The following is a 24,498-nucleotide window of genomic DNA, read 5'->3' as shown; positions in this document are numbered from 1 at the left end:
TACTTGTGTGAAAGTAAAAGATGGAAGCAGTCTACTGACTCGCTGACTGCCTTGACCCGCTGTCTCGAGCGCATGACAATGAGTGTGCGTCTGTATCTGTGTGTGAATGAGTGTGTGTGGTCACGTGATGTGCGGTTTCAGCAGTAGTGAGGAAGGAGGGCTGCTCAGAAATGCTACACGCCAGTGTGGATGTGGATGTGCGACTTCATTGAAAGAGGAGAGGATTTAAGCTCTGTCGACAGGTCTCCTGCGTCTGCAGTTTAACAAGCACTTCAACAAGCATGTTTTCTCCCCGCTTGGCAAGCCAAGCTAACGTGACATGGGGGCGTGGCAGCATCGACGATTCTATTTTTTGATTCGATAATCGAAGTTGAGCATATATTTCGATTGATTTTGATTAAAAATCGAAATCGTGACACCCCTATACATTTGTTATTCGTTATTTTCCTATACAGACAACCACAATTTATATCATTGTAAAGATAACCGTGTTCATATAAATACTATAAATGAGGACAGACTCAGTGGAGCAGGTCTCTTGACCTGTCTATTTTAGTCATTAGTCCTGCTGGTAATCGGAGTATTTAGGCAAGCACAGCAGCACGGCGATGTGTTTGAATGTGAAAGAACTCCTGATACAAGATAACATCCGCCATTCTCCAATTCTCGTGCTGCTCTCCCGACAAAAATGCTTGCATCACACACACAGCTTTGCTGTATGATCGGCTCTGACAGGATCGCGGGGAAAAACATGCAACAAACTCCGTGGATCACGGAAACAAACACATACGAGCCTTCATAAACGGCTACTGCGTGCCGTGGGTCCGTGTCTCACAGCTTGAGCTTGGCACTGGTCTGGCAGGGTCTGCATATGCCTTGCCTTCGGAAAGCATGTGCTGTCGTGCTCTCATTAATAATTAAGCAGCCGGCTCTTCTCATAGGATAAGGAAACTCCGCTTTGAATAATAATGAGAAACCGACGCGTCATCATTGCACTTGCGGTACTGCGCTACGTCGCCGATTTTGATCCCTCCCCAAAAATCATTTTAAATCCGGAAGCTGAAATTAGCTGACAAAAGCTCAAAATTATCCAGTTTTCCCCACAATCAAAGCTGAAAGATGCTACCATTGTCTTAACTGATGCTCAACACACACAAATCTGTTAATATATACAAAAAAAGTTCTCTAGGGTGTCCTGAACCGTTAAATCCCCTTTATGTGAACCAGGTTGTTTTAAAATATGTAGGATAATAATTTGTTTTTAGGCGAAGCAGTGGCGCAGTAGGTAGTGCTGTCGCCTCACAGCAAGAAGGTCACTGGGTCGCTGGTTCTAACCTCGGCTCAGTTGGCGTTTTTGTGTGGAGTTTGCATGTTCTCCCTGATTTTTACGTGGGTTTCCTCCGGGTGCTCTGGTTTCCCCAACAGTCCAAAGACATGAGGTAGAGTTTAATTGGGTAGGCTAAATTGTCCGTAGTGTATGAGTGTGTGTGGGGATGTTTCCCAAAGATGGGTTGCGGATCGAAGGGCATCCGCTGTATAAAAACGTGCTGGATAAGTTGGCGGTTCATTCCGCTGTGGCGACCCCAGATTAATAAAGGAACTAAGCCGACAAAAAAATGAATGAATGAATAATTTGTTTTTACCTCAACCAGGATTAATCCAAGGACTGCTTTGTTTGTTCTGATTATATGTTTTTTTTTGTTTGTTCACAGGGTAAACTGGAGGACTTTCTGAGCATAGCTGGTCAAACATTGGAGACTTTTATCAAGCTTCTGGTTGATGAGGCAAAGCCACAACAGAGTGACAACTCACACGAGCATAATTTTGTTCTGGCATTGGCTGGTGTTGTTACCAGTGAGGGCATAGTGTTTGCACTACTAATTCAGTCTAACTGTCATACCATATTTAAATGTTATTGTCTCAAATTTAAGGAAAGATAATTTTATTTATTTATTGCTTTTAGATATAGCTGCTGTATCATGTGGACGTGACTTCCTATCCTCTTCTGCCCACATTCTCTTGGGTACTATGTTGCAGCTGCTGGGCCTAATGAAACCAGGAGTATTTCCAAAACTCAAAGTGTATGTTGTATAGACACAACCACAAGCATTACTCTATATTTAAAAAGGTTTTTACATTGAAAATAGTATACTTTAATACTTTATATATATATACAGTGGGGGAAATAAGTATGGTACATAGAAAACATATTTCTAAAGGTGCTGTTTACTTGAAATTTTCACCGGATGTTGGTAACAACCAAAGAAATCCATATATGCAAAGAAAACAAAACTAATTATTTACAAATTAAGTTATTTGTAATAAAATGAAATGACACAGGATGAAAGTATTGAACAGACGAAGAAAGGGAGGTGTAAAAAGGCAGTTAAAGTCCAGATAGCAGCTGAAATTTCAAAGTAGTAAGAAAGCCACCCACTGCCCATCATCATTGTAAATTAATATTAGCTTCTTCACTTTAAGACCTACACTACCAGGATGATGAAGATGAATCCAGTGTGGACATTTCAGCAAGACAATGATTCATATAATTGTGTATAATGAGTCATCACATTTACAGTGTGAAAAGAAACATAGAAACATTAGATTTGCTAATGTTAGTTAGAATGAATTGTGGGAAGAAGAGCATTTTAATAACATCTGGACAAAAACATAAATTTCAGATGAATATTAGATTTTTGCTAAACGTGAAAAAAAAATTATAAAAACAACTACAAAATCAGTACATAGAACTGCTGTTGATCAATTTAGATTGATGACTGATATGATTGAAATCCCAGAACCTAAATAGGTGAAATAAACATATCTGTACTTGGAAATTTCTGGTTTGTTTTGAAATGGCAACTTGTAAAGTCAGTATATGTGCTTTTAATTTAAGCATCTGATTATGTCTTGTGTGTTTGTGCAGGCTGATGTTAATGGCTCTCTATAACACCACTATCAATGTAAATGGACTGAAATTCATTAGTGAGAGGCCTGAACTTCTTCCTCTTATGTGCCACCTTCTGGAAGGTAAGTGTTTTTTACAAACAGTTTGTATTTGTTTTGTATTAATTCTTTTAATGAAACATTTAAAATCATAACTGGGTAAATCAGGGATTAATCTAGAAAAGTTCAATAAGTTAGGAGGCAATTCTTTATTCTGTTACCAAGCAAATATAAAAAGACAATAGTGTCACTAATCAGCTCAAGTTAGTTGAAATTTATTAAATTCAGTTCAATAAGTGTTGATGGTGCAAATTGTTGGTTTCTTAAATATAAGCAAAATTCAAATAAAATTTGCAAAAAGTATTAAAGGAATGCTAATGTCTGCTATGCCCACAAAAGTGTGCACATTAGCACAATAGACAAATAAAAAGCAAATCAAACATCACATTTTTTTATTGACATGAAATGACACTCACTTTTTAAAGTGCATAAACAACTGTGCTAAAATATAGTTTCCTTAATATGAAATATTATAAAATATATGAAATAAACAACAAATAATTTAGAACACAGAGTTGAGCACATATCTTTTTTTATATGTAGTACATATGGGTGTAACGATATTACAACCGAACCAAAATATCGTGATACACCAACCATGATACGTATCGCGAAACTCTCGTGGCGTACTGCGGTACTCTCACACCCCCTGCTGCTTGTTGTTGAGGTTGACGTCACTTGTATCTTAACTAAGTGAACTAATTTAAACACATTTTTATTTTATCATATTTGATTAAAATGTATTAGTAATGATGAGCTTTTGTTCTAAATATTATATTCTAAAGTTAGTATTTTCCATGTCATGTCATGTGACTTGAGTGAGTTATAACACTCGGTTACTACTGTATATGCAGGATGGCTGCTTCACATATATTGAGATTGCAGATCCCTCAGACGCATTTAAGTCACCTATTTGGAAACTTTTCTGTTTTCCAGTGGAGTACAGGAATATAATTTGTGTTGTACACAAAGCGCCTGTCCTAACTTTCACAAAACTTACTTATAAGGAATAACATTTAAAAAGTGTGGAAATTTTACAATGTGAGGGTGTAAGCAAAAGTCTGACAACTTCCAACAAAAGTATTTAATGTACAAAACTGAAACCAGAATAAGGCACAAATATATACAAAAAAGAGAAATATTTACAGTAATAATAAGAATATAATAAAGTAGCAAATTCAAACAAAGTATCAAACAAAAATTAGTTGAGAAAGGGGAAGATAGTGAAGCCAAACAAATGAAAGAAATATAACAAAAAAATTCTAACTCATGAATAACCCCTTTACCTCGCTAAAAACTGATGAAAAGAAAAAAAAAAGTCCTTCAGCGCAGTGCGCCGCATTCTTCTCTTTTCTATGTGTTTGCAAAATGGAAGTCGTATGACATCTTTCCTATCCACCTTACTCTGAGAAAAGAGTGAACTTGAGGAGGTAGTCTCTATCTCAATATGACGGGATGAGCCGAACCAAAAAAGTATCTAACAAATCAATCGAAATAAAATAAAAGTTCTCAAAGTGGGCAAAAGTAATGCAAAATAATTTTACCCAAACGATAGTTAAGCAAAAACAATGATAATTATGTCAACAAAATACATAAAAATTAGATCAAAGGAAAAAGCGTTCTCCTCCTCATTTCCTGGCACCCTTTTTATATCCCCGCACCATCTCCGCCTTGCCTCCACAATGTGACCAGCTGTGTTTGCTTGCACCACGTGTTGTAGGAATGAACAAGATTCTCCTCGCAAGGCGCTGCTGTCGTGGAAATAAGTAATCTTGTTTCTCCCAGAACGAGAGCAGATTTTCCATTGATGACTTCTTTAATTGGCTACTCTTGCACTGACTTCATCTATCATTATTGGGCGTCTTCTCATCTTCTCCTTCTGCAAAGCCCACTCTTTGCTTTTTCGCTAATCCACTGCCATGTCCCGCTATATACACCTGCAACCGACCCGCAATTATGTTTTTTTTATAACCCGACCCTCGGATTATCCGCAGCGCTCGCGGATATAACCATCATCCACGCATCACTAACGGGAGGCAAAATACACCCTATATACGGCTACAACCAGAACATTAGTTTTAGACAAAACTGCAATGTATTTTACTGGTGAGTATGTCATGTAAAAACACTGTGCAAACACATTATATGTATATTTTTTCATTAATTTAAACAGAAACCTATCTATCTAAATGAAAACTTATATAATTAAAAAAATTAGCATCATTATGTCTGTGTCTGCACAGAGATCAAGCCAATCACCTGAGAATGTGGACATTATGGTGTTTTTGAAGAAGAACTGAAAACGTAATTGAATTTTCCAAATGTCCTTAGAGAGGACATGCCTGTTTATCTTTCACTAGTCTACACTGCAGTTATTTATTTAATTTTAGTTTACTTAGTTAAGATGGCTGCACTAAAGAGAATAGTTTTTTCTGACTAGTCTATATTGGGGGTATTTATTTAATTTAATTTTTTAATTTAAATACTAAATGTGATGGCAAAGTTAATAAAGAAAAATTTTAGATGTTCTTGTTATTAAGTGAATCTATTGTTCCTCATTGCTGTTAAGATATCAACCCTAGCCGCACAGCAAACAGAAACTGAACCGAACCGAACCGTGGCTCCAAAACCGTGAACGAACCGAACCGTGCCTTTGGTGTATCGTTACACCCCTAGTAGTATTTTTACAACATAAATTTAGCGTGAACCCTACTAATAAAAGCTATTTCTGAGATTTCTATATAGTGCATTATATACGGTTTCTTTTGTTTTTTCGTATGCTCTATTATGGTTTTTCCTGGTTGCTTAAAACATTTCTTAAAACTATACCTCAGATTCTCAAAAAAGTAACCACAAATCCATGTCTCACCTGATTTTCCAAACATCCTATTTTCAGGTCAGAATGAAGCTCTACATACAATACATACATACAAAACCCTTCAATCTTTCTGAAAAAACAAATTTTGCCCTCAAGCCGCTTTTCCACTGCATATGAAAAATGACAAGCGACAGACCGGAAGTCATTCATTTCCAATGGAGAGTTGTCTGGGACCTGCGTGGAGTTCCAATCATCTCCGTATATAGAAAATTTGGATCCGATTTGAGCTGCGGATCGATTAAAATATTTCAACTCCTGCGACCAGACCGTATGCGACCAGCCAACCGGATGTAATGTATTCCAGTGTTGTCCTAGCAGGTCCGTGCATGCAAGATGAGAAATAAGAGAGTTTTTTTACGTAAATCTTTTACTAAGAAAAAGGTCTACATTTAAAAAACCTTTCTATTCATACTATTTTTTTATGTTGTCTCCACATTCTCTTCAAATTTTTTAGTGGTCTATGGGTTTATAGTATTCATTGATTCATTCATTCGACCATGGTGAACAGATGGAGAATAAAGGCTCGTTCTGCACTTTATTTTGGACAACACAAGAGTCAGCTTCTCTCCCATGGTGCATGACAACACTGTAAATTCCGTGCGACTGCCACAGGAGGGCGTATTCCAACAGTCTTGTCCAAATGTTGTGTGCAGTGGAAAGGCGGCTTCAGACATCACACACAAGGCCTCAAAACACACACACATACACACACTACCACATAGTCTTATGTTGTAAGAAAACCAAAACTGGTAAGTTACAGTATGTTGCTTGTAGTTCTTCCTCAGAAAAAAATTGACAAAAGAAGCAACCAATGTATATACATTGGCACATTTTTTATTTATGTATGTTACAGTACAACACACACACACACATACAATTGTTCCACCTAAGCTTTCTCTTCAATCTGGGTGAGGCCAAAGACTCTCATCCACCTTACAGGCTATATTGACCCTAGACAGGGAGTGGGAATAAAATCCTCTGCATGCCTGATCCACCCCTGGCATGAATCTACTGATTTGTCTTTTCAGCCTTTTTCCATGGCCTGGAGGAGGTGAACATGGACATAAGGTTCTGTCATACACTTTCTACTGCCATGGCGAAAAAACTCCCCTTTTTAGGTTTAGAAAGTGAGAGTATGCAGGCAGTAAGATGTCCGAAAACGTTGGGTTATTAAGGAACCAGTCATGAACCAGAGCAGCACGGAAAAAGCTGATGCTATTGCAAACAGTAATGTAGTGAGGCTGTGCTGGTTTTCTGTAATCCAGTTGGAACATATGCTCTCTTAGACCATCAACGAAAGCAAGGAGGAGCAGAGTGTTTTAGGGTCCTAGAATGGCATGGTGGTAGTCCAATCTGATGTCTTTGACTTCTTCTCCTCCTCTTCCACCACCACTGTGGTGTCGTTGACTTCTTCTTCGTTCTCCTCCCCCAACACCACTTGGGTGTCCTTGACCTCTTCTTCTACTTCTCTTCCTCCTCTCCTTCTTCTCTTCTACCGCAACCACTCTGGTGTTTTTGACCTCTTCTTCTACTTCCCTTCCTACTCTTCCTCTTCTTCTTTTTCTTCCTCCTCGTCTTCTTCTTCTCCTGTTCCACCTCCACTGGTGTCTTTGGCTGTTTCTCAATACAAGTACCCAAAGTTCGGACTTGCGTCCTTAAAAGTTCAGACTTGGAAAAGCGAAGTACAGAGGACGCGAAGACCCATGCTGGGTACTTCTTCAAATGGAACAGCAGTGTACTTTATAACATCACTTACCTCTCCATGGATTCATCGGTTTCACTGTGCATTAAAAATAAAATGATTCCATTAATATTATAAATGTAGATTTTTGATTTAAGAAAATGTAAACATAAATCACTGTAAATGTGAATTTAATTTTCTAAAGATAGCACAAGACGTGCTATATTTAGAAATACACTGCAGATTTGAGTTTAAAGCAACTATATTCTCGCCTGAAAAACTCTTAAAACTTAAATTTGTAACACAACAAACGAGCATTTTAAAACTGTGCGGGTTTTCTCCCCACCATTAGCATTTGCTGGTTACGCTGCAATGCATTCAGGGACACCTGTGCTTTGTAAGTTCCCACAAGTCACCTCTCGAAGCATCCTTGGAAAAAGGGGCAGAGCTAGCACACATCCGGGATTTTTATCTGTACTTGGCAAAATGTCAACTTTAAACTGGAATAGTACTTCGGTGACGTTTGATGACATTTCACGAGGACACAAGGTCGCAAGTACAGACAAGAATGCATATTGAGATACAGCCGATGATCTCTTTTTCTTCTTCTACTCCTCCTCTTCCACCACCACTCTGACCTTTTCTTCTTCTCTTCTTCCTCTACCACCACCACTCTGGTGCTTTTGACCTCTTCTTCTTCTTCCTCCTCTTTTCTTTCTCCTTTTCCACCACCACTCTGGGGTCCTTGCCCTCTTCGCTTTCCTTCTCTCCTTCTGCTCTTCTGCCACCACTCTGGTGTCTTTGACTTCTTATTTTTCGTCTTCTCTTTTCTCCCTCGTCCTCCTCTTCTTCTTCTCTTTAGCCACCACTGGTGTCTTTTATCTCTTCTTCTCTTACTTCTCCTTTTCCAGCACCACTCTGATGTCCTTGATCTCCTCTTCTTCGTCTTTTCCCCCCTCTCCTTCGTTTTCTTCTTCCTCTTCTTTTTCTTCTTCCTTCTCCTTTTCTCCTCTTGTGCCACCACTCTAATGTCTTTGACTTCTTCTTTGTCCTCCTCCTTCATCACCACTTATGTTTCCTTTACCTCTTCTTCTTCTTCCCTCCTCCTCTCCTTCTTATTCTCTTTTTCCTCAACCACTCTGGTGTCTTTTACCTCTTTTTCTTATTCCTCTTTTTTTTCTCCTATTCCACCACTCGGGTGTCTCTGACCTCTTCTTCTCTTCTTCCTCTTCTGCCATCACTTTGGTGTTTTTGACCTCTTCTTCTTCCTCCTCCTCATTTTCTTCTCTTTCTCATTTCCACTACCACTCTGGTGTCCTTGACCTCTTCTCTTCCTTCTCCTCCACCACCACTCTGGCATCCTTGACCTTTTTTTGTTCTTGTTCTTTTTCCTCTCTCTTCTCCTCTTTCTCCACCTCTCTGGTGTCTTTGACCTCTTCTACTTTTTTTCCTTCTTCTTCTTTGTGTGCTAACTAAGCTCAATCTGATACATTTGTGTGTAGTTTTGCAGTAACAGTTCACAAAATACAGCTTGTGTCAAAGAAGTTTTTTCAAAAAGGGCATTATGGTTTTGAAATTTTGGTTTAAAAAGTATTCAAAAAATTTTGTACTTAGGTATTGCAAGTAGTTTATTTAAAAATCTACACGTGCCCCAAATTGTACAAAGAGATTATGCGTGGGATTACGTGTACGCAGTGTTTCATACATCTGATTTTTTTACTGCGTACACACAGTGACAGCTTTTTACGTATGCAATGTTTTAGTATGAATTCAACGCAAGTCTTCGTACATGAGGCCCCTGGTCCTCTCTCGTCTTCCACTGCTGTCTCTCCTCCTTTTAAATATTTGTTTGTGTGTGTGTGTGTGTATGTACTTACTTTGTACACTTATTTTGATATGTCTGAGAAAATTAATATAAGCACCTCAGCTCGCAAAATGTAGTTGGTGTATTTTTCATGTAAAAATTTTCAAAATGTTCAGCTTTATATGTTACAATTTAATATTAAATAAATCACATAATCAGTAGCTCAAAGTCGCTGATTAGGAAAGAGGACAAAAATATGTTTTATCCCTTGATCTAGCATTGTCTGGTAAGATAGAACACAGTTTCGGGTTTGATGTTGTGGCTACAGTAGTCTATGATGCTCTCTAGCCTCTTGAGATAAAACGAAATGTGTTTTCTTCCTCTCACAGACCCTGATCCAGAAGTGTGCCTGCAGTCATTGAGGCTCCTTCAGTCTTTAATACTGGAAAGAGAAATCATGCCTGGCATGGCTACTGACTTTCGACGCTCTTTCCCCCTCAGTCGTATCAACCATCTAGTTTCAAGCTGCCATCCCACTCTCAAACAAACAGCCCAGGAGACACTGGAAGATCTGGTTAGTTTTACAAACTCCCAAACTACATTCACAGAGAAGGAGCAGTGTTTGGATTAAAAAGGGCAGTCTAGGTTTAATTTAGACTCTATGGGTCTAGATTAGATTACTTGTCCATGCCATGACAGTTGCCCATGTTCCTGGTGTAATCAACCAAAGAAACCTAATAAGGGATTTTCAACAAAACTGAAGCAATTTTAAGCTTCTTTTGTTGACAAATAACCAGTTTTCAATCTACTTATATTGTATAAAGTCTTTTCCATGTTGGTACATTATCTTTCAGGTTATACACAAAAAGTTTTTTTTTTCTTTAATCTGATAATCAGATAAGTTCATCTGTACATCTTAAAAAACTTTACTTTAAATTGCATAATACTGTTGTGTATATAATATTGGTGAAATTAGGTAATTCTTTCGAAATAAAGCTAAGGTCATAAAACATTTTATGAGACATGAACATAGGGTCTTTGATAGAGAAGACAAAAAATTATACCATTGATTTTTGATAAGATACTTTTTTACTATGGTGAAAGTAGGTATCTCTAGTCCCCTTGTCAGTACAGATTTTATCACTACAAATAGAGGCTATATTTGTAAAAATGTTCATACTTGCGCAAAAATGAATAAATAATTAAAACAACCAAACTACTGCTAATCAAAGAGCCCTTATTGTGCATTATAAATGGTCGTATTTTGGTTTTGGGGGTTTCCAACAACATGCTGATATGCATACAATGCCAAAAAACACTTTTATTTTTACAAAATATTCATTTTTGTTTACCTAATTAACCCAAAGACTTCCATATGATTTATTTTGCAATTCATTTTTTCTCAACTCCTTTGCATGACACTAATCTGTGGTGATTGTTCTGATGATCCAGTTGGTTCAGTGCAAGGAGAAATTCATTAAATCAATGCAGTAAACACCAGCATACACTGTAAAAAATTCTTATCTACTATTTACTTAAAAATCATGTAGTTTTCAAGACTTGATTTTTTTCAGCAAAACCTACTTGAATAAATCAGGTGAAAATTTGTTAATTTTTTTGAGTGATAGATGATGATTTTAATATTATTAGTCAAAAGTTCTTTTCTAATTTAAGCTAATCAACCACAATTTACTCATATTTATTCATCAAAATTACTCAATCATAAAATGAAAAATATATAATTTATATTGAAATACATACACATTGCATTTTTTTGGTTGCATTGACAACAAAACGGTTTGTTATGTTAAACAAATCTATTAAGAATTTACTGAAGTTTTAAGTTCTGAAAAAAGTGATTTATCCACACTGTTAGCCCTTACCAGGCTTTTATACAGTATAATACTGGCAACTCTGTTGCCAGCTACTCACTGTAATGGTTTGGTTACAGTGAGTAACAGGCACCAGTGTTGACAGTGAATTAATGTAATTAAACCATAACAGTGACTAACTGGCAACACTGTAACTTACTAATTACTGTAACTTAACCATTAGAGTGAGTAGCTGGCAACAGTGCTTTCAGTTACTGTAATAGAGCAGTAGCAGCAACTAACTGGAAACTGCTTACAGTTACTTACTGTACTATAGTGTTACAACTCACAGCATCATACTGCATACACATTAATGGTATGTCATTTAGAGTTATTGTAGTGTTACTATAAATCAGTATTCTGAAGTGGTATTAAATTAGAAAGCATATAAATTCTTCAGACACATGTATTTTATTGTTTTGACAGCAAACACACCTGATCAAACTAATTGAGGCTTATTAGAAGTCTACAGGTAATGTTGAAGCAGAGTGAGAACTAAACTCTGCTGGCTGCAGCCCTCCAGGAACGGAGTTTGACAACATTTAAGCAACTGCCTACATTTATCACATATCTAATAAAAAAAAACAATATAAATTAATTAATTAACAAACTCCATCCAAAGCAAAAAAATGTAAAATTGTTCAGCACTAATCCTCATGTTATTCCAAACCTGTAGTAATAATAAAAAAATAAACAAATAACCTGATTTATCAATTTATTACTTGACTTCTGATATACAAGGCTACAATAATATAAGGTTAAAGACAAAGTTTTTTTAAGTTTCAAATAATTGTAAAAAAATTTGCATATCAAAATTATACACACACATACTTTAAAATAATTATAAAAACAAAACTCAAATAAATTCGGCAACACAGAGAGTCTAAAGTATCCAATCTTATTATTATTTACTTAAAGAGCCCCTATTATACATGAATTAGGGTAATATTTTGGTTGTAAGGGTCTCTAACAACAGTTTAATATGCATGCAAGGTCAAAAAACGCTTGCATGGTCTTATAATCTGCATTTATTTTTAGCTAATTATCCCAGCGACTCCCATTTGAATCGTTCAGTGATTCATTTGTTCCCAAACCCCTCCTTAGCACGAAGCTTATCTGCATTGATTGGCCTGATGACAGCCTACTGCGATTGGTTAACACTGACAACCTTCAGCACGAGACAGAGTGAAATGTCCAGCAGCTAATCAACAATATAGAAGTAGTCAGAGTGCAAACACGCTTTATAGTGTAAGGCGTGAATTTTGGCTGCCAGTGGGTGAATGTAAATACAGACGATGGACTTGAAAATACAGACGAGTAACTATTTTATTGAGCAAAAACTCTAAGAACTGGCGAGGAGATCAACACACACACACACACACACACACACACACACACACACACACACACACACACACACACACACACACACACACATTACCTTCCTCCACAGAGGACACAACACCAAAACATTCAAAAACAGAGAATGCACTTTCGGGTTGGGGCGGTGTGATCGCCGTTCGCCTAGAGCACCAGTTCAGCTTGCTGGGTGCAATTTAGACAACTCACCTCGAACCTGAGTTGAACTATTTTGAAACTTCACCGTTGCATGTGTGTAGGAACAGCTGATGATCCGTAAACAAAGCAGCATGCGTCGCGTTTTCAATTTTAATCACATATACTTACACTTGTGATATGGAGGAAGAAACTGATTCATGATTCACTGATCCATGTTCTGACATAGTCCCGTCCATCAGTTCTCTTTTCTGGTCCTTCCTTTAACAAACGGCCGATGAAGTCTTTGTTGTAAGCATGTAGTTTCCAGAAGCATTGCACTAGGCTGGGCTATATTGCTGAGATATTTTTTGCTAAAATAAACCTCAATCACTGACTCTTCAAAGTTTCATCTTTGGGTAGAGACTGTCAATAATATCCATCTGCACAGCATGACTTTATTCGACTGGTGTCTGTGTGTGTGTATGGCTTTTTTTTTGTGTTAGTGGACGGGGCTGCAAGTTTCAAATCTCCCGGGTTTGCCCGCGCAACTACTTGTGTTTCGTAGCTGCGCCATCGCAAAAAACCTAATGAATCGTTATCAAGACGACTCATTTGAAGCATTATGAGTTGACTCTTTTATAGATGAATCAACAGTTTTAAACACTGTACACTTACAGATTTAAGCCTTAGCTGGATATTTCACTTCACTTAGAGCTGTGTTACCCACTACATGGAAGGTCATTTTCAAAAACCCATAATATGGGCTCTTTAAAATTGTTTAAGAAAACAAACATTTCTATTGTCCTTAGGAATTCACAGTTGGAAACACAGCTCTGAAAAATACTTAGCAACAAATTAACAACCTGGGACCTGAGAGTAGAGGTTTGTGAATCCCTGTGATGATTCTTGTGCACGTCAGCTCACTAACTGAGGAGATTAGAATTTAATGGTTTTTATGTGTATAAATTCTGTTTTTTTTTTGCCAAAAAGAATGTACATTTGGAAATAAGCAATATCCAATGAATAAATATACTTAAATGAAAGTATTGTAAGAAGTTATATAAGGAGAGGCTAATTAGCTAACAATGTAGCCTTCAAGTACACAGTTCAAGACAACAACAATATAAGTCAATACACAGACTTACAAACCCTCAAAAACATTTGAACACATTTTACTTACTCATTGTAGATTTATGGATTAAAACATCAGACTCTGCATCTGAACTGCTAAACAGAGAATGGAGCTGTCACCGGCTCGGTCCCAGTCATTCCCCTCGCTGGCCAGCAGAGGTCATCATCACCGGACTATTGACATTACGTTATCCTCACACCATTCAGACACTGATTGCTGCACACCTGACACAGATAACCTGATTGCACTCACACGCATATAAGCAGCTCTCACACTCTCTTCAGTGCGAAGTCTTGTTCTGCCTTGCTGACATTACTGAGCGTTATTCATCCTTGCCTGATCTCCTGTTGCTAACCCGGACTGTTCCTTGACCTTGCCTTGCCTGCCGCCTGTCTAGAACCTTGCTTTGTATTACCGTCTTTGATCCCAGCCGCCTGCCTCTGACCCATGCCTGCTACACCGACTTATGATTGCCAGCCGCCAGCCTATCGACCTTATAAGCCTGTGTTTCATGTGAGTTCGCACACCAGTATCTACTGTGTGCTTATTATTAAACTGTGTTTAATAAACTTACTGCAAATGGATCCCTCTGTGTCACACCCTTCGTAACAGGAGCACTCAGAAGTAAACAAATTAAACACCTGGCTCCCTTTAAGGGCCAACATATTCTAAAAACTTTTTTTTACAATTTTGTTTTTGAAATAAGACAGACATCCTGTGTATGTGTCAATGTCTAAATCCATTGTTTTTTGCATTAAGATAAATACAATATTCTATATAGCACCATAAAGCATCAGAGTAGATGAGACAGTATTGGTGGAACAGTATTTTACCATTTATTGTCACAGTTACTACCTGTAATGGCTACATAAAGTTAATTACTGTTAATCATTCTTTGCACTACACAATTTCATACAAATCCTACTCATTTTTCAGTAAAATACTGTTTCCTGTTATTACAGCAAAACACTGGCTATTTTACAGTTATTTACTGCATAATCTACTGTAAGAGTTAACAGTGCATGTAATGGAAAAAATGTTCATTCAAACTTTCTTTTGTAAGTAGGAATAGTCACATTTTAGACAAAATCTGACAAAATTGTATACCACATAAAATGGTACTGAAATTTTACCAAAAGGTTGAAGCAGTGGATTTGTGTCTGAACCTAATATAAGGTTGTTTTTGGCTGATTTTAATTTAGGGAATATTTTTATAAATCCAGTTCAGCATTTCTAAAAAGATTTTCCAAGCCAGCTATGCCTCACTCATCCTCCAAGACAATGCAGAATTACTTGTGGTTGGTCATCCAACAAGGCAGCAGTTGTCTGTGCACCCGCAGTCTCACACTGTAAAACAAACATTACATTTATTATTATGCAATTATACATTTCATGTGTTTAAGGCTTCCTTACAATAGCTTTTATGCAAAGACATGAGGAAATAAACCATTTGTATCTCTCTGAAGAGTAATTCTCCAAAATGTTTAATGTCCAAAATGCTAAATGACATAAAATCAAGTATTTTGACTAAGAATTGACAGGGTGTTTTCAAAATGTATACTAGTAAAAAAAGAAGAAAAAAAAGATTTATGAAAAAAACATGTTCATACAAGGAATAGTGCATTCAACAATGTAGTGATTGAGCTATATTTTTGGTTTTTGTAAAAAATGCAAAAATATTAAATGCCATTTTCTGAAAACTATGTATTTTAGCTGGTTTAAGACACTTAAATTGTACTCCTGGATAAGCTCTTCTTTTTTATACAAATTGGCCAGCAACAGAGGACAACAGCTCTTGTCATCTCTGATTTCATTTAAAAAATGAAGAAAGCAAATATTAGTATTTACAGTATTATTTATAAATGCATAATTAATGTAGGCTTTTGAGTTTTCAGAAGGCAGTATGTTGTAGAGGTTTTACAATCATAAAAATAGTTATTTGTTAAGTTTGTAGAATATTATTCATTATACATTTTATTACTATGTTATAAACATGAAACTGACTTTGTTTAAACAAAGAAACACAATGCCCCATATAGAAATTTAATATGGCAAATTATATATGACTTCACACATACAAAATCTATAAAAGCTATTGAATAGCTAAGAGGTATAGCTAATAAGCTAGTATTACAAAGAGGCCTGTTGTTCTTCCACCCTGTTGGCTGATCACTACTGTTCAAAATTGCAACGTAAAATATTTGTACAATTTTAATATATAATTCACAGTGAACATACAAACAAATCAAATATGGTTGGGTGGTTAAAAATATCAGTGTAAATCTAAGCTCCTGAACAAGCTATTGAGTTACATGAGCTAAAATAAAAAAACTGTCAATGCTTACCTCTTAACATGCTCACTGTTGGTCTGCTCCTTCAAAATGTTGTCTGATCACTGGCATTGTTGAGATTGTGCAAACATCTGAATCAAACATCTCAATCAAATCCATATCATTGAGTCAATTCACTTGAGATAAACAAAGCCTTTTTTTTTAGCTTAATTTAATAGTCAAATCAAGCCTAATAATTGCACCAGTTTGGTTCAAGAAATAATTGAAATTTATATCTTCATTTTATTAGCGAAATGTTCTCAATATCTTATAATAAATCCAGAATGTCATTTTTTTAAAGATAATTTTTTAAAGAAAATATGCACATTATTTTTAATGATCACATCAGTTCTTAAATGAAACTTACAAGCCTCAAGAAATATATCTTTGACTATCAGACTATAGGTCTGCATTCCCACAGCTGTAGATTTCTTGCGGCGTGGTAATACTTTTCTGAATAAAACCCGGTACTGGTCGGTAACTCTGGTGTCATTTGATTGGGAGTGGGTGGTCTAACAATATAACGCTCCCGAGTCCCGACATTAATTCGGAGCAGCATATCTGATAGCTGTGATTTCCTCATTCTTATTGAGCATCGGTAAAGCCAGCGCTCACGACTGTTACACATGATAAAAGCATGGACCAGCGCTTTCTGCACATGCATTTTTCTGTGCGTGAATCATCTGCAAAACGGTCCTCAGAGCAGGCATTACCAACATGTAGGGGGGTCGCGATTTTGATTTTTAATCGAAATCGATCTAAATTTATGCTCAATTTCGATTATCGAATCAAAAAATAGAATCGTCGATGCTGCCACGCCCCCATGTCACGTCAGCTTGGCTTGCCAAGCGGGAAAAAAACAGGCTTGTTGAAGTGCTTGTTAAACTGCAGAAGCAGGAGACCTGTCGACAGAACTTAAACCCTCTCCTCTTTCAATGAAGTCGCCGGTGTGTAAGCATTTTGGATTTCCAGTGAGTTATGTTGACAACGTTTGTGTTGTCGACAAAAAAAAAAAACACAGTTTTGCAAGCTCTGCTATGTACGTATTACGTACGGTTCGTCCGATAGACAACACCGGCATCGCGATCCTCTGCCCGCCGCCGTTGCAAATCCGCTCGAGAAAAGAACACACTCAGGCCCTGTTTACACTGTCTTTGTTTTTAAATGGCATTTTAGAACGACAACAATTTGACATACACAGTGGCGTGTAGCATTTCTGAGCAGCCCTCCTTCCTCTCTACCTCTGAAAATGCACATCACGTGACCACACAGACACAGACGCACTCACAGCCATTCGCTCGAGACAGCAGGTCCAGGCAGTCAGAGGACTGCTTCAATCTTTCACTCATTTGTACTTAGTCATTTTAGCGCACACCTCAGATACTGTTGGCTGGTTCCTGTTGGTTGTGCGTCTTTTTTACCGACGCCAATATAATGACACAGATCACTGCCTATTCACGAGTCCCGCAGAAAACGTGATTGACAGGTGGCAATTATGTGTGTATCTTGCCTTTATTTATTTACTGTATGATTTGTTTATGGGTAAAACAAAAACCATCCAGGTCAGGTAGTTTAAACGGTAGGCAACAAATAATTAATTGGTCATTAGTTAATTAATTATTCATAATCGAAAATCGAATTGAATCGTGCCTTTAGAATCGAAAATGTAATCGAATCAGGATTTGGACACCCATTGTCCACCCTTGACACCCATTCCAACATGGTAGAGCAAAATGAAGATGTGCTGTCCTTCAGCTTGCTTTAGAAAATGGTCAGTTTACTGTTAGGGGAACAACATAAGGCAAGTTTGATATATGGGAGACTTTTTCATGCGTCATAGACGTAAATGAAAAAAAAAACTTTGCGTAATGTGATAATACCTTAAAGTTTTACCCTTTAGCAGTCACAAGACTGAAACACACTCATGTTTTTCATAAAGGGGCAAACAAAACTTACATTTAGCCTACAATTCTTGCACAAAATAAAGTTTTATCTATTATCTGTCACTTTTGGTAGTACCCAATTTAAACCTGAGATTTTGGAAACCAGATCTAAATTTAGCAGGAACGGTCCAGTGGGGTAGAAGACAGGTCGGGTCGGGCAGTGGGTGAATATACGGCAGAGGCTGAATATATGGCAGGAGCAGTCGGGTGTGGAATAAAATCTTACAGGAGATCTTACATGCAGATCCCTTATGCAGACCTCTAGTTCAAGCAAGAGATAATCAATGTCTTGTTGTCCGTTAAAGGATTTTAAATGCACAGCATGGAGGCAAAGAGCCACCCAAAGTGCAGCCTCCATATGAAAGACAAGAAACATGCTCATATACAATGTGCTTGTGTTTCAGGCAGCGGTGTCCAAACTCTGTTCTGGTGGGACGATGACCTCCAAAGTTGAGCTCCAACCACAATTAGACAATAATAGCAACACACGAAACATACTGTATTGAGCAAAGCATGCTTGACTTGACAGCTTGACTGAAGGATAGATTCACACAAAAGATGGCATCCAATAGTCCAGGGAGAGGCAGAAAGGCAAACTAAAGGGTCAGTCAGTGTAGGGAGCTTGACACAGGCAGGCAGGGAAGGGAACAAATGACCTGAAGACCTGACTGGAACCAGCAGGGTAAGGAGCCCTTGGTGCACCGGCCACAAAAAACCCAGGAATTGCCAATCTATGGAAAATCCTTATAGCTTAGGATTACAGAAGATTAAACTCCTTTCATTTGATTCAACAGGATTAATAAAAACATGACCATAAAAACATTATTTATCTGAGTTTGTCGTTTTATCATTTTCCTGATAATGTATGTAGTGACACAACGCCTTTCCCATTGCTTATTAGTGTCGTTTTACAATGTTTAAAATGTAATATGAATTTTGTTTATTAACAGCATGTTTTGTAGAATTGTAGCAATGTAAAACAAGTGCACAGCTGTAAAACAAGATTAAAATTGCTGATGTGCAGAGAGCAGTTTGAAACTGAAAAGGTTGCATCTCTAAATTAATGTTAGCAGCAGCATCTCAATTTAAGAAAAAAAACGGTCAAAATTGCAATTTATTGCTTTATAGTTTTTTGTAAACTTAAGACACTTGTTGAGTAGTTTGTGAACATAGTCCTGCATGAAGCCTTACGGCACTGACCACTGGCACACGTAATCTCCTTTATTGAACAATCTAAAAAAGCAACATACATATAACAAATGAGTCACGCATGTGTCAATACCGCCGCCATACTGGTAAAGGGCTCCCAGGAGGGGGAAGTGTAACTCGAGAAACTGACCACCGATGCAGGAGGTGGAAGAAAATAATGATTTTCTTCATTATTTTAGCGTGAGCACCTACAGGTTATTGCTGATGAGTGTAACTCCCTTGTTCACTATACTTTACATTTAACCATAGCACTGGTTTGTGTTGTTTTTTTACTTTTTAAGGGTAGTAGCCTAACTTTTTTTACTTTAAAAAATATTTACATAGTTTTAACTGTAAGCACAGTCACATTGAAAAAAGGAGCAGATAATATTAAATATTCTATAAATATCACAATTTATTTTCAGAAATAAACCTTTTTTTTTTAACTGTGCAGAGCTGTAGCTGAATAACGCCATTCTATATATTCTACTGTATTTACATGCTGGTCATGGAGGTACTTGAAGAGACAATACTATCTGAGGTGGTACTTGTTGTAAAACGTTTGAGTACCACTGCTATAAGACACTTTCAACACTTAAAAGTGTCTAAAAACATTGTAAACAAATTGCATACACATTATCCCATATGTGTTCTGTGGCTTGATTTTATATTTCTGTGACTTGTAAAATTGCATCATATATAGTAAGAAACAAACACAATTTTCTGAAAGGTTAAGGTTACATCTTTATTATCTTTGATCACTTTTTATGGCCCCATGTGGAGTCAGTAATCAGTAGAACAAGGCTAACCCTACAAGACGAGAAAGAGTCGATGACAAAAGAGGTCTTGACACAGGTTAGGGAGAAAGCGGAGGTTTGACTGGTGCCAGTTATAAAATCTCTTTTGGATTAAGTCGTCAAACAGAATTTTTTTTTTTTTAAATAAGCTCTTAAACCCCTGTTGACATCCCTTCTCAGAACTATGTGTTCTCTACAGCAAAAGAAATATGCATTTAAATAATGATCACTTTTACTCTGTCACCAGGTTGGTCAAAATCAGAAGCTTGTAGAATTCAGAATTGCTTGTCACTTAACTGCCGACTGGAAAGTGGGACAGATGCTTATATATATATATATATATATATATATATATATATATATATATATATATATATATATATATATATATATATATATATATATATATATACATATATATACATATATATATATATATATATATATATATATATATATATATATACATATACGAAATGATATTGTGACTGTCATCCAATCAGCCTGGTCCATTTCCTGTGTGAGTAGCATATAAGGAAAAAAAAAAACAATCATAGTGGATTATGAAGATTATTAGCTAGTGTAGTCAAATGAAAGAATATAGGGCCAGATATACACTGACACCCGGAGGTGGGAGGAGGGACTTGCTTAGTGATAAACAAATAGAGGATTTGCTTGAATCCACCTTTAGATGCCCTCTGAAATTAAAGCCTAGGCCCCCCATTCAGCCCCACTCACACCTCCATACCACCACCTGGCTGTGGGTTCAGCCTGTCTAGGAGGAAGAGCCCGAGTTGCTCTTGTCCTCGCGGGTAACAGGGATGGTGCGATCTCCACGGCCAGCATCTATGCCACTTGTCTTGGGTCCACAAAGAGTGAGCAGGCCATCAGCAGACAGTGTGCAGGTGATGGCAGACTGGTCCACATTGGAAGGCAGGCGGTAGCGACGATGGAACTCACGGGAGATGTAGCCATGATCATCCTGTGGAGCCAACCAACAGAAACGCTTAAAAACGAATGTAAAAGGTAACACCTATTTACAGTTTAAGCCCATTTGAGATGTTACTAACTCTTCACTTTATTAGAGATTACCTGAGAAAATTTTAAATACTAGACATCAAGGCGCACCTGGTTTCTATCTGCAAAGCTCTTTTTTTACTTTAATAAATTATGTTCAGGATTAACTCTGCTAAATGAATATAATGAGGAATACATTTGTAAATAATAAAGTATTGTAAAAAAAAAATTGAGAAGTAGCCTTGATTTCTTTTTTTTTTTTGTCAAAACTTTAGCTCTAAAGAAAGCCTAAATTGGTCTGAACTTCACAAATTAGTTCAGTTTACTTTTGGATCAATATAGTTTTATTCCTGATTAGAACAACATGAACCTGCTTAGCCCAGAACCTATGAAAAAGTGGCTTAAGAGATTTGGAATATAAATAAAAAAGAGAAGAATAAAATCTAAAGTGAGACAAAAACAGATATAGATACAGTATGAGGTGATAGTGTTGTTATATATTATGTTATACATTTTGTTGTTAATTTGTTCTGAATCATTTAAATAATGATTAAAGTTGAAATAATTGTAAAGGGCTTTTTTTTTCTTTGTAAAAAGGCACACTCCTTGTGTCATATACATTTCAGATCATTCAAGTTCCTCAGAATGTGATTTACTTGTTTTATTTGCATAATAGTTTGCTTGAATTCAATAGAACACTCAGCTGCACTAGAATCAGGGGTGCTAGGCATGTGGGCTCAGGACGCTAGGGGAACCAAAACACTATATTTTTATTTCTTTTTTTATATTTAGAAATTTGAAATGTAGAACTTTTATACTTAGAAGTACATTGATTTATTTGTAGCACTTTACAAAACAGTACATAAATAATGATGTGTTATTATTATATTAACTAAACATTACTTTAATATGGGCTTAGGATTTGTTAATGCATGCGCTAAGCATGAACTAACTTTAACTTCAACATGAGTCACAAGAGTTCATGTGTGAACAACAACTACCTCAATCACTTTTTAGTACAAGATTGTTTGTCTATTAATGTGTTAATTACTCCATTAGTTTACGCTTAATTTAACCATTATGAACTCATGATATGCTAATTTATAATTATATCATGCCTATACTCGGAGGGGCACATCATTATTAACCCATTCTTATCTACTCATGAACTCCTTATGCATGTCCGTCTAGCGTGTTTACACTAAATAACAAAAGAAAACATTTGTCAACATCAACAGTTTAAACACAGGAGTTCATGAGGAGTTAAGGATGAGTTAATGGTGATGTGCCCCTCCAAGTAGTCATGACATAATTATACATTAACAAATTTAATTTTAAATTTAGCTTAAACTTAAATGTTAATTAATACATTAATTAATAACATGTACTAACAAGTAATGGTGGTCGTTATTTACTCAAACTCATATGACTTGTCATTAACAATAGTTTATGATTAGCACATGCCTTATCATTAATTCATAATAATGTAATGTTTAGTTTACATATTAGTACATCTATATTCATGTTCTGTTATCATAAATTGTTCCTGATTTATTCACACTCTGCTTTATTATTTTAAGTCATTTCACATCCAGTAATTCAAAATATTGTAATTCTTCCGGTGCTATTAACACACGGAGCACTCACACTAGTTAAACAAACGAGAACTGAGTGGTCAAATGCACTCATGCACGGTTCAGATGACCTAGTGTGACATGGATGTCAGTTTGTGTGTTCTGCACCATTTTGGCGAACAGATAGTTATAAAAATCTTTGTTTGCACATCTTTGCCTGAAGAGTCAAATATGAACAAAGCAATATTACAATACACATCAAGGAATGAGGGGTCGTCACAGCAGAATGAACCAGCATTTGCTTTACGCAGTGGATCCTGCAACGGAGCAGACAATTTAGCTTACCCAATTCACCCATAGCGCATGTCTTTGGATTGTGGGGTAAAACAGAGCACCCGTAGGAAACCCACGTGAACACATAGAGAACATGCACACTCCACACAGAAATGCCAAATGACCCAGCCAGGGCGGGAATCCGCGACCTTCTTGCTGTGAGGCAATTGTGCAACCCACTGCATCACTGTGACGCCATGAATTCCTTAACTTTTATGTACTAATGATCTGTGAGCTCACCTGTCTTTCTCCATGCTTGCCCTGGATCTCCACATAGTCATCTGTCACCTTGACACTGAGCTCATCAGGAGAGAAATGTTTCACATCCAGATAAACTGTAAATTTTTCTCTGTCAGACCTCACCTGGAGAAATAGTGAGCAAAAGAGAAAAAGTGTTGGACATCAACTTTAAAACAGCTTATTTTAGAGCATATAATTGGAGGTAAATCCAAAACTTCTTGCTGATGATTTGGTTAAATTTCAATATAGTTTGTCATTAGATGGATTAAATGTACTTAAATTTCTAAATATTTGTTTATAGCACTGTATCTGTCAGCTTTGTTAGTTTGTACAATTTAGTCTGAATTTGAATCTTGTCCATTATCTTGCTTCATTTTTATGATTCATTTCAATTTCATTTCTGAAGGAAAAACTTTAAGGATTCTTATACTTTAATTTTTTTAGTATATGAATCCCCCCAGACCCCCGCACACACAACCTTCACCCCGCTCCCGCATAGTGGTTTTCAGCATCATTTAAGTTAGTAAATCAAAATATTCTCTCAATTAGCAATAAAGTAATTCAATACCTCAGAGACACCTGAGTTGGAGGAGTCCAGGATGTTGCGGAAGAGTGAGTGTCGATAGTAAGGGCTGACAGTTGAAGTGGTGAAGGGGAATAGGTCATAATCGAACAGGCCTTCTCCAAAGAACTGATCAAAGAGTCGGGTGGGGTAGCCCAGTGTGCGTCTGAACCAAGGGTGTTGGATGGCAATATCCATAATGTCAGACCTGGTAACTCCTTACTGTAACTTATTGCACCTGATGAACAAAAGATGTGAACTGAACACAAGTAGGAGGCTAATAGAGGCTAGTACAGTACAAAGATCCCCAAATGATGTGTGCCGGCCTTAGTGGAGGCAGACCCCTGGTTATATACCTGTGCTGCAGAAAGAGGGGCTTACAAATGGATCTCTCTGGAATGGCATTATCTCATGGTGGGAACAGTGTTGTCAGCAGAATCAGCGGGGTGGACTCTGACCTGAGAATGACAGTCTAGCACTAAATGGCTCAGACAATACTCTTGTGGCCAACTATCACCGGAAAATAAGTGCCTGCCAAAACAAACCAGACCAGATGAAGCTACATGGCTGTAGAACGTCAGTATTTAATGTGTTGTGGCCACTTGGTTCACCAGATTTAAGAGCTAATTTTTTTAAATATCACAG

At 37.0% G+C, this 24,498-nt stretch overlaps 2 protein-coding genes across 9 annotated transcripts in view; one reads left to right on the top strand and one right to left on the bottom strand.

Annotated features, from left to right (window-relative positions):
• Nucleotides 1–20,267, top strand: part of hsf2bp (heat shock transcription factor 2 binding protein) — a 45,751-nt gene extending 25,484 nt beyond the window's left edge. For 4 of the 7 annotated variants that reach the window (XM_068220433.2, XM_073947895.1, XM_073947889.1 and 1 more), the window contains 5 exons: nucleotides 1,713–1,854; nucleotides 1,964–2,081; nucleotides 2,927–3,030; nucleotides 9,759–9,943; nucleotides 18,547–20,267. In XM_068220433.2, coding sequence (XP_068076534.2) covers nucleotides 1,713–1,854; nucleotides 1,964–2,081; nucleotides 2,927–3,030; nucleotides 9,759–9,943; nucleotides 18,547–18,648 — 651 coding nt within the window. In that variant the 3' untranslated portion in view covers nucleotides 18,649–20,267. 7 annotated transcript variants of the gene reach the window in all.
• On the bottom strand, nucleotides 20,055–24,176 carry cryaa (crystallin, alpha A). Of its 2 annotated transcripts, NM_152950.2 has the most exon segments (4): nucleotides 20,055–20,518; nucleotides 20,593–21,109; nucleotides 23,292–23,414; nucleotides 23,860–24,156. In NM_152950.2, coding segments are annotated over 3 exon segments (522 nt in total). In that variant the 5' UTR covers nucleotides 24,052–24,156; the 3' UTR covers nucleotides 20,055–20,518; nucleotides 20,593–20,902.
• Nucleotides 24,177–24,498: the final 322 nt, after the last annotated feature.

Source organism: Danio rerio, chromosome 1 (genome assembly GCF_049306965.1).
Source record: "Danio rerio strain Tuebingen ecotype United States chromosome 1, GRCz12tu, whole genome shotgun sequence".
Classification (NCBI taxonomy): domain Eukaryota; kingdom Metazoa; phylum Chordata; class Actinopteri; order Cypriniformes; family Danionidae; genus Danio; species Danio rerio.
Note: the sequence above shows the minus strand (reverse complement) of the source record. Positions and strands in the feature narration are given on the sequence as shown.